Source organism: Glandiceps talaboti, chromosome 22 (assembly GCF_964340395.1).
Source record: "Glandiceps talaboti chromosome 22, keGlaTala1.1, whole genome shotgun sequence".
NCBI classification, from domain to species: domain Eukaryota; kingdom Metazoa; phylum Hemichordata; class Enteropneusta; family Spengelidae; genus Glandiceps; species Glandiceps talaboti.
The window spans coordinates 14778688-14796709 of NC_135570.1; the positions used below are offsets into that span (position 1 = coordinate 14778688).

Sequence of the window (18022 nt, forward strand, 5' to 3'; positions counted from 1 at the left end):
GTTACGAGTAGTCTGAACACAGTCCCAGAGGACTCGTTAGGAACTGCAACCTTGAAAGAAAAAGAGGCGCTAGCGAGAATTTGGCGAACAACTGCAATGTGTAGTAATATTTCTCAATATTTATATTAGAGATTACGGCGTTTAGAAATTATGCCGATTAGATTCACCATGTCAACATATCACTTTTGTAGCTTTGTGGAGAAACTGAGCCAATGACAAAAGCGTTTACACAGTTTAGTAAGTCGACCCTCCCCGTACACGATATATTCCAACCAATCGCTGTCTGCACTGACCATCAATTTAGAGACGCCAACCACGTGGGCAAGAATTCCACAAACAATTGGCAGTTTCATGATCACTGTATTATTCGCACTGGCGCCAATGTTGTTAGAACGGTAGTAAATTGCGGGGATCTTGAAACCGCTAGGGTCCATTTGCCGAAGGAAAGGTACACATGAAAAACAAACAGAACGTGCTTCGATGAGAAAACCAGACACCTGAAGAACTCGAGTCAGTTCCCTTTTCCGGATAAGGAACATTTCTATTCATGGCTTCTAGTGATTTGATTTAACTAATCCAGCCTGAGTCATATAAGAAAGTGAGCTATTTAACCGCAGTTATTGAGACAAGGCACTGATGAAACAACGCCACCCCTTCTTTAGAATAGTTTCGTCCTAGATTATGTCAGATTTCAAATCTTTTTGCCCCATTTCCACATAAACACCCACACTTCAGAAGCGGTGAACGTACTAGAGTTAAGGCTCACCAACAATCTTTGGTCTTGTATTTTGTAGAATGGTGGTAGTTAAGTTGTGAAGGCGGCAGTATTCGCCCAGACTTCCCATACCGGACGCCCAAGTGGTAAATTTGCGGTGAAGTTACTGAACTTTGGCCGTGATTTCTTCGCTTGGAGTTGGACTTTGTGGTAGCAAATTTTGCAACGTGTTGGATGGTATATTGTTGTTTCAACATGGGTATCCGTGTCGAACACATGGCTGATTCAAGAGTTGGTGTTCTGTCCCGTAATCGACTGCTTGTTTTGGTTCTTGTCGTCGCAGTTGCTTCAAACACCGTGAGATCGCAAGGTAGGTACCCGATTTAATTCATCTATATGATTTCCCGTGTGTGTGGAACGTGTGTTTTGTGAGGTACAAACTCGGTGAATATGACGTGTGTACACAAACCCTCTTCGCTACACTCCAACACAGCACTCACGAAATCAAAGTTGTCGAACAAGCTAAACAGAAAGTTAGTGATCAGCTGAAAATGCCATAGCATGCCTAGATTTCAAATGGGGTACTAAATCACGCATTGATTGTCAATGAGTTGTCTTGGGTAATACTAAACCAGGCCATAGTTTTCATTCAAGGCCTGACAGCGAGCAATGCTGCCATCAGCACTGAAGAAAAACCTTGCTGGAACGGCAATTTGAATTTTCGTTGGAGCGTGTCTACAGTAATACGAATTACATTTCACCGAAGGTTTTGTGTGGACGTAACGCATACATGACATTTCGACAAGGGGGTTGGGCCAAAAACTTCTAAAAAATGTCTCTCCTTGTGTATTACTATCGCGAGTTGTTCTGACAGGAGGCAACTCGTTGCACGTACTTTTGCAGGTGGCTGTCGTAGGTACTATATATATGTAATGTGGTTGTATTTGTAGAGACATGTGCAAAATTTACACTGTGAATACCGAGGCGAACCGCTCTTGGTTTATCTATTAGTCCACGACATAGTTTTGTTGGCACGTTTACTAGCCGTGTAGTTATATACTCTAGTATTTTTACAATCACACGACAACCATCGTGAGTAAATTTGCCCCGCGAGTCATGACATACAAACAAGTAACTAACTTAACTTGTATTTGATTTGGACTCAGTCAAACGTTTTTGATAGCTCTAATGTGCACTACATGGACACAACCTAGGCAATAAAAAACAACCTTTATAGCTAAAAGCTACGTTCCAATCGCTCAACCAATATTGTGACAAATTTGCTTAGCCGATCCGCAAAACATATGACACAGGAACGGCAAAATAAACCGATTTGCAGCATTTTGGGTTATTTATCGCATTTGTATGCACCGTAATCTTATAAGAAATAAAGTCGCGAGTGAATATTATGCAATTTAGCGTACACCGTGTACATGGTAAGCGGTTAATACAATTAGTTGTACTCCCACCGAAGGCCGAATTACACACATACAGTCTACTGTCTTTCAGTGCACAGTTTCAAATTTCTATTCTGCTGTGTTTCAGAAGAACACTCGAACTCGAGATGCGTTTTTGTTTGTTTGAAAGGGTTTATTGTTGTGACGAGTGCTCTTACTTCACCGGGAGGTACATTGAACAGGGCTGGCTACAAGGCAGATAATAAGCAGAGAATACGGTGGTCAGTGAAAAGAGATCAAACAACTAACAATACGAGCCCCTCTCCAGTTCTAAACACCGTTCTTCTCAAGTGGATAGCTGTTGAAAGTACATGAATATAATTGTTATATTCTATGTAAACTCAAATTTGCTTTTATGCCTTCATCAAATGCGATTTTCCTCCCATTTTAGAGATACTCAAATGTGACATCTGTAAAGTATTGTTGCTAAGCAAAACTGATGATGCAAAAATGGTTGAATGTTTAATGAACTGATGCACTAAATTAATTAGGCAAATTTATTTTATGAATGAATCTGGCAAATTTTGTCTATATGCTATGATTTATTTTGAGTTTGTAGTATATATTAAGACAAAGATACATTTATAAACAGTGTTGAAATTTAAGGTAGCCAAATAATGAAATATCCAATGCATATTAATTAAAACATTCATGTGTGTCTGAATTTTAGCTGAACAAAGCAACAGACAACATATCACTTATTGATATCATGGGAGGACTCAATTTCATAATGATGGTTTGTAACCATAGCAACAGCAATATTAATTGATCTTAATTAGTTTCTGTATTTATGAAAAATAAATTAATAGGTTATTTGATATATATATGTATGTATGTATCCAATTAGAATGGCATACTGGCTCATACTAGTAAGTAGTAGATGGTGGAACGAACTGAAATGGTTACAAAATGAATTTTAATTGTTTTCAACAAAAATTACAGTGCGGCCACTGTGGTAGTGTTAGGAGTGGTCAAACCCGTTCAGACATTGTGCATACAGTGTATTTTTTTGCTAGACATATTGTGTTGTGGAGTGGCAAGTTCTTAATCAATTTGTAGTATGTTTGGAGCTGTTTTTCCTGTACTGTGTAGTAGTTGGTTTTAGTTTTGTTTTTAATTGACAGGCACGAGTTCATCAGTCAAAGTTATTTTGCATTTTAGGATTTTAGGTAGAATGGAATTTTTGAATTTTCTCTGAAGTGGTATCCAGTTTTTAAAATGTATGTTATTTCTATTGATTTTAAAGACAAGACAAAAAAGAAAATTGTTGATAATTTTTTCTGAGATTTCATTTGTCAGAAGGGAATTTATGCATCAGATATGAAAATGTTGATGGAATTAGATAAAAAGGTATACACTTGGTCTGACAGGCATCTCTAATAATAGCTACCTCAGATAATACTACCGATGTCAATGTGAATTGAAAATGGTTCATAGATTTAAATGGAAGTATGAGAGAGATTGAGTCGATGAGAGCTCTGTGCTGAAATTGACAAGGAAGTGTGTCACAGTGTAATTAATGGACTTACATTAATTCCAGGGATGTGAAGTTCTGAACTTTATAAATGATTAATTAACATTATGTTTTCATTATAGCATGTGTATTTAGAGAGGGAAAAAATGAAGTGAACTTGTGTTTCAACCCATCCATCACATTAAAAGTATGATGACTAGACTGGGAGTAGGATAAAATCATACAAAAATCTACCCTGCGAGTATACACTCATAGTGCTGATGTCGACAAAAAACGACACTAGATTTTGACTATATATGCAATTTGTATTTCATCGTTTGCGGCAGTTATTTTTATTCAATTGTTACTCGTGCTGTGTCGCCACCTTCTGACTTTAAAATCAAATTTGGAACCTAACTCCCGCTATCTAAATACATATCAGTTGATTAATTTTGTTATATGAGTCAGAATTTTGTATGTTCGTATATATTTCATTAGTTGAAATTTTGTTGCTCGTGTATTTTGTCGGTTTTGTTCGAATTGTGTAATCCCATGTAACGTTGTCAATGTGATGTTTTTTTTATACGAGCTTAGGATAAGTAATTTACATATTTCTATCTGTGTCTTCCTGTGAATTAGGAAATAGATTCTGTTTGGTTGAGAGGTTCGTGTGTGGTCTGTTGTGTACCTTGACTTGGTTTCATTCCCGAACCCTATTTTCCAGCCTCACAATACAGTTGTAGTATTTTGAAAAAAGAACGTTGTTGCAATTTTGTCTAAATATTGATAGCATAGAAGTTGTAACAGTTATTTGGTTCACATTAAAGCTATTTTTAGTCGTAAGTAGTTAGAAATAGAGGAAAGGTTACTGAATTATGTAAAAAGTACACTCTATTTACCAGAAATTAGGCCCAAAATTGCACTAAAAGTAAACGACGTGAAAGGAAAATATTTAAAAATGAAGCACTGAACATTGGGTACTTTATATCAGAATCACCTATACTGTAGCTGACTTTAGTATAGAATAGTTGTCGAAAATATTTGTTCTTTGTGGAGGATTTCGTTCCATGCAAGTGTCAAAAAAATCAAGGAGAGGCGGTTAGTTCATAAAGAGGTGTAAACATGGAGGCAAGGATATAAGACTGATGTTTTCTATCACTCTGTTTACTTTTCTTGTTTATGATGCTTGATGTGTGTTGGTTTTTGTTTTGTTCTTCTTTTCTCTTCTAAGTGCTTTAATCCTGCCATACCTCTTTATTGCCCAAGTCCACAACAAATGTTCCCATTTGAAAATCGTCTATGTAAAAATGCAGGCCCTTTCATGGACATAATTGCCGTGTACACAACTGAAGGGAAATTTATGCAGTGTGTTTGAAGAAGTTGAATAAGCAGAGTGATCAGTTAAGCTGCTCCGGAGAAGTTTTGGTGGACACCTACCTTTGTTATTCTAATGCAACTGTAGGCTAAATGGAAGTCAGCAGTTAGGAGAGTGATTCTACTGTGGATGCATTAAATGTACAGTGAAGTGAATGTACCTGGCCGGCTTGTTAATGGACTTTAAGCTAGCACCATAAAGGAGCTCTTAAAATCTTACAGCCAGTCTAATGGTTTCTGCTTATTCAGGCCTGATAGTAAATTGGTCAAGTCGTTCTGTGACACAACCAGACCCAGGCTTCTCGCACTTCTCAGGTCTTTCTCAAATCTCTCCTTTGCAAGCTCAAGTAGTGTATCATCCTCAAACATGGGGTTCGTCTTTGAAGTTTGGAGTGTCATTCACAGTTCTTACTGAGATCTGGCACAATGCTTAAAAGGTTGTGTTAATTAGCCTATGGTACTTGGCGTAATTTTGCCTTTCTTTCTTTGCCAAGCGCCTTTGCGCCCTAAGTCGCCAAAACCAAGCCCACTTTTCTGTGGGAGATTTTCAAACACTTCTCAAGAAGCTGTTGTTGGTATTGTAGAAGACTACTCATCTTTGAATGTGCAGACAATGCATAACCAGTCTTCGGTAGAATACTTTCTTTGCATATAAAAAGGCAAGGATTAGTATTGACTGGGGATTGGGAAGTCAAAGAGATGGAAGCAGGCCTACATAGATTTGTTCTACTTCTGTCAAAAGGCATAGGTTCACTTACAAGTGTGTTGCATACAGTGTAATAGTCAGACCTAGCAACTGTTTTTCATGCTTGATAGCATCATGGAGTTAGCATCAGTCCTTCTCTCCATGGTAGCATTATGCAACTAATACTTTATCATGGACCGTTTTGATGATGGGAACAGTTGGATTCTTTCTTCAAGTGCGTGACCAGTTTAACTTGAGAAAACAGGAGTATAACATTGAGAGTGGCCGTCTCTGCAATTAATTTGAAGTCTGAGCCATCTTCTCACACTCCAAGTCACTAGTGTTTATGAATACTTCTGTTCCGGTGTTTCTTTGCCCGTTGCATGTTTCTTGTGTAAATGTATCTGTCAAGTAATGTATAGTGTTGATTTTGGGGTATGTAGCCACTCCATTTGAAAGACCCAACACAACGGGGGACCCTTCTCGGAGTTAGTTCTAGAAACAATTGTTCTGACTTTCTATACTGCTGCCATCAGACTGGCATCTGGGCACAGTCTTCTATTAAAAAAAAGAAGAAGAGAGATGAAATCTTTCTGTGTACTTGAAAGTGTTTTTAAGAACACATGGTTTCCCACAATTCACAGTAAAGTTGTCATAACGGCAGTTGCCGTTGATAAGTTCCAGGCACTTTGAAGCTTTTAAAAGGTCATGAAATGAAACATGATACGGTTTTGCGATAGCTGTGTTTGTTTCAACTCTTAGCTGAGCTATTTCATGACTGGTACTGTGCTGTGTTAATTGTAGCCGCCTTATTTGCATGGTTGGTCGAGTCAGCATGTTCCCATTGCCATCTATGTCCACCTTAATTTCAATTACTTTTCAGTAATTTGTCTCTCGTGGATGCACATCCTCACCTGTTCCTGCATATCTTGTTTACAGTAATAGACAAAATTCCTTCAGTTATCATCTCTGTAACTAAGCAAGTACACGTTTAAAAGTTGCAGTCAGGAAACTAACACAGGACTATAATTCTAGTCATTTTTACTAAGAATCTACTACATTGTGTATCTGTGTTGTATGAGATAGTTGTTCAATTTGTTACATGCAATTGAAATTTCAGTTTGAAATTTCATATAGGAAGAATTTTAGTTCAACTTTTTCAATTGTTGAAAATATAATCAGCAAAGTACATTGTGTAGTCTGACTAAACTAGTGTGTAAAACCAAAATATGTAAATTTAATTTTATTGGATAAGGGTTATTGACAGGACCAATTTACTTAGATTCTAGAAAAGGGCTCAACCCTGGGCTGACAGGTAAAATATGTACACATTCATAGTATGTAAAAAAAAAAAAGGCGGGGGGGGGGGGGGGGGGGGGGGGGGTTAAACCTGTAAAATATTCATTGGTTATGTGAAATGCAGATGTTTGGAGAGAACAGGGTTGAGTCTAATGGTGTTGATGTTTTTAGCATTCTTTGGACATGTAGAGATATGACCCATGTGTTTATGGTGAAGTACTCGACCAACTATTAAAAAAGTACATTGATAAAAAAAAACGAGTTTTAATCCTTTTTGCTCAACTTGTATTCCTGTATACACAGTTTTGACACATACAATATGAAACTAAAAAAAAAATAGATTACAATTATATATCTGAAGTACACTTTGAACCAGAGCTAATTTTCCTACCCTTCAAAACTGTCCCTAGCTCACTGTCATATAAATTGCTAGATAATTCCTAACATTCAAGTCTTGTTGCCCGTTAGATAATCACACACCTTTATATGTTTTCCAAAGCTATCAGCTACATGTTTCCTTAATTACACAGCAATCTCCAAGCCACCATAAATTTACATTTTATGACTTGACACAGCAAATCATAAAAATGTTTGCCAAGTAACTTACTGCTGCAATTATATCTTGGAGAAAGGATGCCAATTTAGAAACCTAGTCATGACATCCTCAAGTGAAATATTAAGTCAAAATAGAGTATTAGTTGTGAAACTTTTCTACCTGGCCATTAGCAAGGCAAACCTTATAAAATATTAATTAGTTTTTGCAGATCCTCGGGGACACTACACATGTTATATTAGCTGTTGTGAATAATAAATCATTATTTTCATCATATTTTTTTGCGTGCTTGTTAAAAGAGCAATGATCTACACTCTTCATGCAAGTAGAAACTCATTTTTTTTACTGTACTATTTGTTACATTGATGCCAAAGTCGAAGATGATGATAATTTTTACTGTAAGTACAAACAATGGAATTAATGTTCTATTGCTTAATCAAGCTGAAATGTCAAAAAGTGAAAAAGTCTGCATTTTGAATCAGGATTTAAAGAGAACCTTTTGTTTGATGCAAGTGTAGCAGAAAAACACCACTGTAGATTTAAACTAGAACAATGGTATTAAGTGTTGAAAGTTTCATGTGGGTGGGGACATGTTGCTAATCCAATCGCATAGTCAGCACTATACTGTGAAACCAGGAAATTTTCACTAAAGACTTATTTTCGCAAATTTCGCTGGAAAACATAAAATGCAAAAATAAGTAGTGACTAAAATGTTGTCCTGTACATGAACACAATATACCAGTCTGGTAATTAGAGAAATTGGTCTTTGAGAACTAGCTGAAGACTGTAAAATTGCAAAATTTTGTAGTAGTGAAAATATCTAAGTTTTCTGCACAATTTCTGGATATATATCATTAACGAAAAGTATTATGTTTTTGAAAAATTATGGTAATTTAGCAGTCCCCCTTTAGAAGATTCGACTTTAGTTCAATAAATAACTAAAGTGCTACCCAGTTGTTCAGTAAAAAAGGAGAATGAAATTTGTCGAATCAGGCCCTTTTTACAAGCTTAGATATGCAAATTGTGTAGAGTTCAATAGCCAATCAGTTACAGTCAAATTAAATTACCCTTTTATTTGACTGACAATGTGATACATTTAGTTTTCATTTTGTTTGAATCTACAGTGTAGTCAATCGTCAGTTATTTTTTGCAGCATTCTTGTGAAGTATTATTTTCAACCTTTGCATTTTCATTTTGTGTATTAAAGCCATGCAAACCGTGCAGTGGATTTTATTTGTATATCAGATCTAAGTTACTGAAAGGACTAGAGTTAACTGAAATTGCTGTTAATAGCATCTGTAAAAGCATGGGAAGGGTAAATTGTACCAGATATGCTGCTATAAGCATTGCTAGTGAAAACACTGCACACAACTAGGTAGATTGAAATAGGTTAAAGTGACACAAGCTGTAGTTTATGAACTTTTCAACTCACTTCCATAAAACCCATATGAAACTATTTGCAGTATGATAATTATTATCAATATGTACATTATTGTCTTCTGGTTATGTTAGAACATAGACCCTTCAAAAATTATGTTTTCCGTCCTTTTGGGTGGAGGGTCTATGGTTGGAAGAGTTGATTACATAGTAGGGATTTCTGTGTTATTTTTGTAAGTATAAGAAATTATGCCAAAGGACCATTACAGGTATACCAGGGTTGAGTTCAGTCAATTGCAAATAACATTACATTTGTATATGGGTGTCAGCAAGTATAGTATTGCTAGTTCATTTTGAATGGTGTAGTGAAAATTTCACTCTAAAAAATATTACCTCAGGTTGTGTTCCTTTAAGTTGTTATCATGTAATTGATCAGTATCCAGATTAAAAGCGTTAAATAAAGAAATATCAGTAGTTTGGTGAGGGGGAAACAAACAGATGTTGGGGATATGGTAATATGTCTCCATTTTCAAAGTCCCAGTGGATGGATGGCGTAGGGAGTAAATGTCGATGGAAACCAGACTGGTCACAATTTAGTTAAATTCAGTGCTATAGCTGTTCATTATTGTAACTTTATGAATTATGAACATGATAGCTTGACTTAGTAATAGTACATGCACACCCTGTCTACCTGAGCCAACACATGCTAGGACGGAAAACATAATTTTTGTTTATCCAGTTGCTACAGAATTCCTAAAAGACTAAGAAATTGAAAATATTTGGACAAAAAGATAAATTTGTGAAATCACAAGAAAAATAAGGGCTTGTTAATGAGAATGGTAAGACTGTTTCTAAATTTTTCCCAATTGTCAATTTTTGTAGCCGATTGATATTTGTAAGTTGTATGAATATGATTGTGTTTACTTAAGGAAGTGTAAAGTATATACAACATGTGTTCTCAACTTATCAAAACTTTAAATTCACCTACAATTGTATGCCAGGAAGGAAAACAGTATTTCAAGTGTATCAAATTGTCAGGCAATTCCTGTAAGATTAGGAAGTTGGTGGAAAGATAATATACTGTATAAAAATATTACCCTTTGTTTAATTTTTTTTTTGAGCAGTTTGTGTTATTGTAGCACATGAGTATGATCGCTTTATTCCATCAATGTCAAGGGTATATTTACTTTATCTACAAAACGTCAGGAAGAAAAAAAAAAAAAGTTTTTACTTTATCTAATTTCTACAGATTTCCTTTAAGTTTAAGGCTGAAAATAATGGGGGTAGAAAACAGAGGGGGAGCTGTTTAAAATTCACCCATAGATAAGATTTTTGTCAAGGATTACGACATAGGTTGGGGCTTTGTTGTAGTGTGGTAAAAAACTTCAGTGTGAAAAAGTAGGGCAACTTTGAATTAGGGTTTAAAATTTAGGGGTGAAAAACTGTTGTCTGGCAATGCTGTAGAAAAAAACTTGTTCTGGAGGAAAGACTAATCCCATGTAATCCTCATGTTATGACTTAACTGATAAGATAACACTAATGTGAGAATCTGGGATTGAAACCCTGGCCTTTAACCACTGTGTAGTCCTTATCCTGTGGTACTATCCTTGTAAAAGAAATCCGAATTCTGTGAGTCACTGTGTGGAGTGATAGTTTTTCAGTGGCCTAGTATCACAGGGAAAGTCTCTGTGGTATATACAAAACTAACAACAGTGAACCAAAAAATGTAGGGGGTCAAAGGTCATGGTAGGTTTGTGAACTGTAACCAACTATTCATAGCGTTGTCTCATTTTGTTCAACTTCACAATACACCAGTAGACTTTCAACCCTCCTCTAGTTTTTGGGTCAGAAAACAACTGGAACCAGATGGTATTTTTTACTTTGAATTTCTGTGTTTTATATGGTGTATTCACCAATAGGTTGAGTTCTCATTAATGGTAAGTGTCAGCCTAGCGATTAGTGTGTGTATTTAAGCCAGTATTGAGAGTACCATTTAGTAAAACACACACTGATTAGTCTGTCAATAAACTCATTAATAATTCATGAGTAGTATACATTGGAAAAGTTACTACTACCAGCTGCAAGGCTTGTGGGTCAAAGTTGGAGAAACTCAAACTGCTCCATAGCCATTCAGTAGAATATTTTGACAGTGTGTTGTTTTTATATTAATTTCATTCTTATTTTGATATTAAATTGTCAGATAAATATATTGTGAAATGTCATATTTTACTCGTATACATAAATTAAACCTGTGCCAGCTGCAACTGGGGTATTTTGTTTTCATCCAATTATCAAATATATATTCACTAAAACTTGGTGAATTACTTATAAAAAAGACATTGTATCTGTTAATTAGTGGTCAATATTATCTGTAGGTAGTGTAGTGGTAAGTTTGAATACTGAGTGAAAGTTTGGTTTTGAATCTGTCACCATGTTAAAACTGTACAAGTTGTAACTTGGGTATCATTTTTCGATTGGGCAACCACAATATATTCACTGAAATTGTAAATTACCAATAATTAGACATTATACATGTTAATTAGTGGCCAGTATCATCCATACGCAGTACAGACACAGGTCAAAATCACAATCACTATTGTGGGTGTGGATTTTTGGGTGCGGACCTAAAAATCAATTTGATTTGATTTATCGTGCAGCTACGAAAAAATATGTTTACCCATAGGTGATGCAATACTGTTTATATATTATGACTAAGTTAATGTACCCAACTAGTAACAAAACATTTTCAAAAGAGTATGTTCCAGTTGCAGCTAGGTGTGGGTTCTATTACACCATTGCTTATAACATGGTCAGGGTTCAATCACAGAATTGCTTATCACATGGTCTGGGCTCTATCCCAAATTGCTTATCACATGGTCTGGGTTTTAATGATGATGTTGTTATCACATGGTCTGGGTTCTATCACAAAATTGCTTATCACATGGTCTGGGTTCTATCGCAAAATTGCTTATCACATGGTCTGGGCTCTATCCCAAAATTGCTTATCACATGGTCTGGGGTCTATCACAAAATTGCTTATCACATGGTCTGGGGTCTATCACAAAATTGCTTATCACATGGTCTGGGTTCTATCACAAAATTGCTTATCACATGGTCTGGGTTCTATCTCAAAATTGCTTATCACATGGTCTGGGTTCTATCACAAAATTGCTTATCACATGGTCTGGGTTCAATCACAAAATTGCTTATCACATGGCCTGGGTTTTAATGATGATGTTGTTATCACATGGTCTGGGTTCAATCACAAAATTGCTTATCACATGGTCTGAGTTCTATCACAAAATTGCTTATCACATGGTCTGGGTTCAATCACAAAATTGCTTATCACATGGCCAGGATTCTATTATTGCATTCCCCATGTTCTGTTATCATATGGCATTTGTTCCAACCACAATGTATTCTTTGCCACATGAGAAACGCTCGCTGTCTCTAGACAGTTTTATAGAATGAAATTGGATTCAAATTGTGATTGGATAACAAAAACAAGTTTGTGCTATTTGTACAATGTAACAATTCAATTTGAGTATTTGCCTACATTTATTTAATCACAGTACAAATGGAGACAACCGGTGGCAGGAGATAGAGCTTTGCGAAAATCTTTTCTTGAAGGAAACGTATTTTATAGCGGAGACTTTTTATAATACAAGCCTTTGGAAGTTAATTATAATGACTAGGTAACGTAGTGTATTCAGTAAATAGCATAGGCAACCAAGGCCAAGGGCTGTACTGTCCTACAAATCATTAAAATTTGGATTGTACCAGAGTATTCAAGCAGAACAGGTAATAGTAAATTTATCTTGTGTGTAGCTCTCTATTCTTACGGAGCTGAGTTACGCTTGATGGTGGTTGTTTATCCGACGTGGTACAAAAGGCAAGATTTATGTTAGCCAGTAAAGCTTACTAAGTGCACATCATAAAGTTTGTAGCGTTAACACAACTTAACTACACGCATGGAAAAACTAGTATCATTAGTCATAAAAAGTATACCAAGGAGGACCATCACAGAAACAAAATTTGTGGAAACATGTGAAGATTGTTTCATACTGCACAGGTGTTTAATTACGGAGTTACTTTCCCTGGACTGTTCATTGCAAAATTCCATTAGTAAAATTGTTTTATTGTTCACATTTATGGTCCATTCCCTGCAGAAAGGTGTAAATTCTTTTACACAAAATCCCCCTATAAATCATCAATTTTTCATGAATCATATATGACTGCGGTTCGACTGCACGTAAATGTGACCTTTGGCTTGTGCTTTAATAGTGAGAAGGAGGGGCCCATGACCTGTGCAGTAGGGAATTGGCCACAGGGGCTTCATTGCTTTGCCCAGTGTAATCCATTTTGTATTCACACTGTTTGCTTTGTTCTGCTTAGGTGTGAACTGTTTCATGGTTGTGAATTCTTCATAGCTTTGCATTTCAAGGTAATGGTTGCTCAGAATGAAAAATTAAAAAAATTCTCATTTATTCCGTAGGCTTATGACTCAACTTGTAACATTAATGAGTGTGTGAAATGGTGCAGGGTAAAATTTTATTTCAGTTGTAAATGATTATACCATTGGTTATATTGTAGTCTGCTGAGTTTAGTTTATTAAACAAAAATTACTCACAAGATTTAGTGTTACGGGTACTTTTGTTAGACCAAAATTTTATTTCTGACAAAGTTTTCCTCAAATTTCAGGGAGGATTATAAATTTGTTTAAAAAAATCCACCAACTTTCTGCATTTTTTAACATTTTACAGTTATCGCCTACATTTTGTAATTTTCTATCGAATTGTATATTTCCACCTACTTACACTGCATTTTTTTAGATTAGTAGAGATGGGGGTAGCTGGAGCAGGGAAGGGTGGGATGGGGGGTAGGGGAATGGGGTTCTTAAAACTTTGATAGGTTTGTATAGCGTGAAATCTTGGAATCTGGTTGATGCATATATATTTAACTTGTACATGAACATTATGCATATTTTATTCTGATAGTGTGAAAAATGTCGTAAAATTCCTGCAGACTGTGAATCATATGGTCGTATTTTTTTTACAACCTCAAATACCAATTGAATGATTCAGTTTAAGCCATGCTTTATAGCTAAATGAATTTTGATATGAAAAACCGCATCACGTCGGTTAGCGTGTATACTGGATGAAGGGTATGTTTGCAGAAATAGGACTTGATAGGATCGGGATGCGATAAAATCATTTGTGGCCAAGCCTGTGCATAACACTAATGAGGAAAATGTAATTTGCTGGAATGATTAATGAAAATATAAATGGGGAATGACTCGAAACATGTCCTTCCCTTGATATAGCTTGATGAGATCAGGGTGACACAAACAAACAGAAAAACTGCTGTCCTGCATACATAAAACCATTCTATTTGGATAAAACATGTGTCCGTCTTAATCAAATTCCATCAAGGTATATTCATGAAGAGGAATTGCTTATCTCCTCAGCGATACTATATTGTCATTTAACTTTTATTGTACAGTGTACCCTGAAATGAAATATTTGTGGCAAATAGGTAAAATTGATTAACCACACACACACACACACACACACACACACACACACACACACACACACACACACACACACACACACACACACACACACACATATATATATACATACACAGACATACACACATACATACATGTACAGACACACTGGCACATGCACAGACACACACACACTTAAATACATATAATGTGTACACACACAGACACACACACACACAAACACACACACACACACACACACACATGTACAGATACTCATACCCATACACACATACAAATGTATACACTCACATCCACACATCCTTCCAAATTCATACACTCATAGACATTTAGTCACATATAGTGTAGACAGACAGACAGACAGATGCACACATACACATGTATCTATGTCAATTAAAATAATGAATGAAAAATAATTGTAAAGACATACTGTATCAGTTTACACATTTGATAAAAGACAGGCGAAACAGTTGACATTTATTTCATTTAGAAATTGCATTTTGGGCAAATAATACATTTTATAGTATCGGTGTTATGCCTTCTCCAAACTGTTGGTTATCAAGTAGATCGTAATGGATCTGTAAAACCCATATGAATTGAAACGTGACTTTTCCACGGAAGTAGAGACAAAGAGAAGACAGATGCAGGATTCATGATTTCCAGTTAAAACGTAAAATGAAAAGAAGTGTGGAAAGGAAAAGGGAACAAATATATAATTGCTTAATGTTCTGTATGCGGCAAAACCGTTTTCAATAAACGGGAAATTAAATTTATCTGCAGTGAAAAGTGAATGCTTGAGAAAAGCTACAGAAGATATATATGGATGTATATATTGTGAAGACGGATTCCTACGGCGCCAGTGTGTGTGCATCCTGTGATACATGTAGGCTCGTAACGTTATGAGTTGTGTATTTTACAAGGCCTGTAATGGTTAACTGTGCGTAAACTGAATATGTGGCTTTCGGGTTAATGTCTCTACATATACATGTAGAATGTAGTGGGATGGGTAATGGCTGTCTGTGTATAGACTGAATATACAGCTTTTCGTTGTATGTGCATCTTCATTTTTAGAGAGTAGGGATACTTGCTGGAATAGTTGACTGTGCATGTACATTTAGCTGTCAGTTGAGCATACAAATGTGTACATGTTGTATCTTTCTTCATCATGCATATAGTGAATGTACATATAGAGATGTGCTGTGTCTGTGTGTAGACTGTATATCTGTTGATGTAACATACATGTATCTTCATCGTGCATATTGTATTAGAGAAGTGCAGTAATAGTTATGTGTTAGTAGACTGTGTATAGCCGTCAGTTTTGTGTAAGGGTTTCATCATGCATAGAATGTACGTGGGTAGACAGGCCATAGTGTGGACTGGGTATAGCTTTTGATTTAACGGACATGTTGTATCTTCATCATGCATAGAGAATGTTGGGAGATGAAAGCACTAAGTTAGTCAAATAGATTGACAGGCCATGGTTAAATTCACTGTTTAATTTCCACTGGCGCTATTATGTTGTTGTTATGGTTGTACTTGCTACAATGGTTGTTGATTATAGGACTTTTTCAGATGTATTTTTCTGTATCCTTGTTGAATGAAAGAGAACATTGTTTGCTGTATAATCCATACTAAACTTGTTACAGTACAAGAATGTACGGCAACGACAGTCGTAATTGACTCTTCTTGTCTTCTTGTTAGTGGCCGACTCCATCCGACATTTTGGTTGGTCGATAGATCAGCTGTCAGTAATAGACTCTGAAATTATGAGAGAGAGAGAAAAAAATACGCAAGTTTCTTGTTAGCCTTGATGAGCGTAACGACCGGAGATGTAGTTATTTGAAAGTTGACTTGGGAAAATGTGATGATTTGATGACCTAAGTCCTTGTCGAAACTCTAGCATTGCTGCTTAGTCTGTTTGTAGATGCTCAATGGCAGCAGTGAATTTTGAATTGTGAGATAGTTCCAAGGGGTAGTTTTCAATTGTGGATAGCCATGTAGTCTGCGACTGTTCCAAGTTGTGGTTTTCAACCATTCATATCGCTATTGCGTAAGTTTGTGACTGTTTCAAATAAATGGTTTTCAACCGTTGATATCGCTATCCTTTGTGACGGTTTGAATCCAGGGTTTTCTGCGGGTGATATCACCGTGGGGGTTCACTTTTAGAGATTTTGGAAATGAAGTTTGGATTTTGTGATTACAGTGGTATGATTAGGTGGGCAATTGAGCTGAAAATGCCATTCTTCTTAGCCAGACTGTCGATGTTTATCTTGAGAATGAAACAAATGTTTATCTGAAGAGAAGAGGTGTTTTTCAGACATCTTTAAAAAAAAATCTATAATCTGCAGACTTAAAAGCTTCCGAATTGTTTATTCCAAGTCTTTCCCAAGGCCACACACTGGATTTTAGCGAAATGGCAGAGCAAAAAATTAAAAAAAGCTTTGTTATGTTAATGTGAAGCACATTTGAATCAACCTGTTTTGACTTTGCAATTGTCTTTTTGAAAAAAAGAATGCAATAGAGAAAATATTTTGAGTTTTGGCTGTGAGAGTGGAAGCATAAAGAAGTGCAAGTATTGGTGAATTCAACTTCTTTCTGTGGAATCTTAATAGATGATTACTCGTGGTTTGCTGTCTCCCAACGGAGTTGTACTTAAACTGGTTGGAAGTGAAGCAAATTGAATTATGGGCAAACTTGTACTGCGGTTTTGTACTTGGAGAGTGTCGTAGAATGCATCGGTATTCTGTATTGTTAACCGCCGGCATATAGCCATGCCCATGCAGTTTTTAATGTACCGTATAGGTGCAGTGCAAAGACTTCTGGGAGCATTATGACCTCATTAATATTCATACGTTGTTCATGTAATATATCACTCTCTCGTACTTGCCTTCGATATTATATTTAACTAGGTTTTCAATTTTCAGATCTGATGTCTAAATTGAACATTAAGGTTTACTTTTTGAATTTTTGATGTTTTTCCTGAGGATAATGTCAAACCTTAGTTCATGCAGTTCACAACCTTGCTTTTAAATGGATAATTTCATAAGTGATGTTTAGTAAGATGATTCACTATCGGTATGATATGAATGTAAAAATGAAACAAAGGGAAGTTGAAAGTTTTACTTTCAAGATGTATTCCACAAGTTTTATTTTATAAATTATTCTGTTAATTTTTTTTTAGCAAGATGTTTATTATACAGTACATATGTAAGATGTCAGTATGATGAAGCTCTATATTGGTATAATAATAATATGACTTTAAAAATGAAACAATCGGAAGTTGAAAGTTTTATTTTTAAGAAGTGTTTCTCGTATTACAAATTTGATTTAAATGTAATGAAACCATTTACCTGAATTTTCTGAAAAATTTCAACGTTGATCAAAGTTTTTTCAAAATTTTTTCCAAAATTCTGTAGTGTTGGAGAAGTGTTTTAGAAAATGAATAATATAAAACCCAAATGAGGAAAATGTGTGTTTATGTGTGAGAAACTTGATAAAAGTACAAGGGATTGAGATTGTAATGTCAAAAGTTTGGCAGAAAGTCGGAAAAAGTAAGTAAAGTTGTGACTCGCATGT

At 35.8% G+C, this 18022-nt stretch overlaps 1 protein-coding gene across 1 annotated transcript in view; it reads left to right on the forward strand.

Moving 5' to 3' along the window:
• Positions 1–864: 864 nt before the first annotated feature.
• LOC144452133 (netrin receptor UNC5C-like) overlaps positions 865–18022 on the forward strand; it is a 98750-nt gene continuing 81592 nt past the window's right edge. The window contains exon 1 of the mRNA XM_078143162.1: positions 865–1085. Within this exon, the coding sequence (XP_077999288.1) occupies positions 950–1085 (136 nt within the window). The 5' untranslated portion in view covers positions 865–949. The remainder of the gene's footprint in view (positions 1086–18022) is intronic.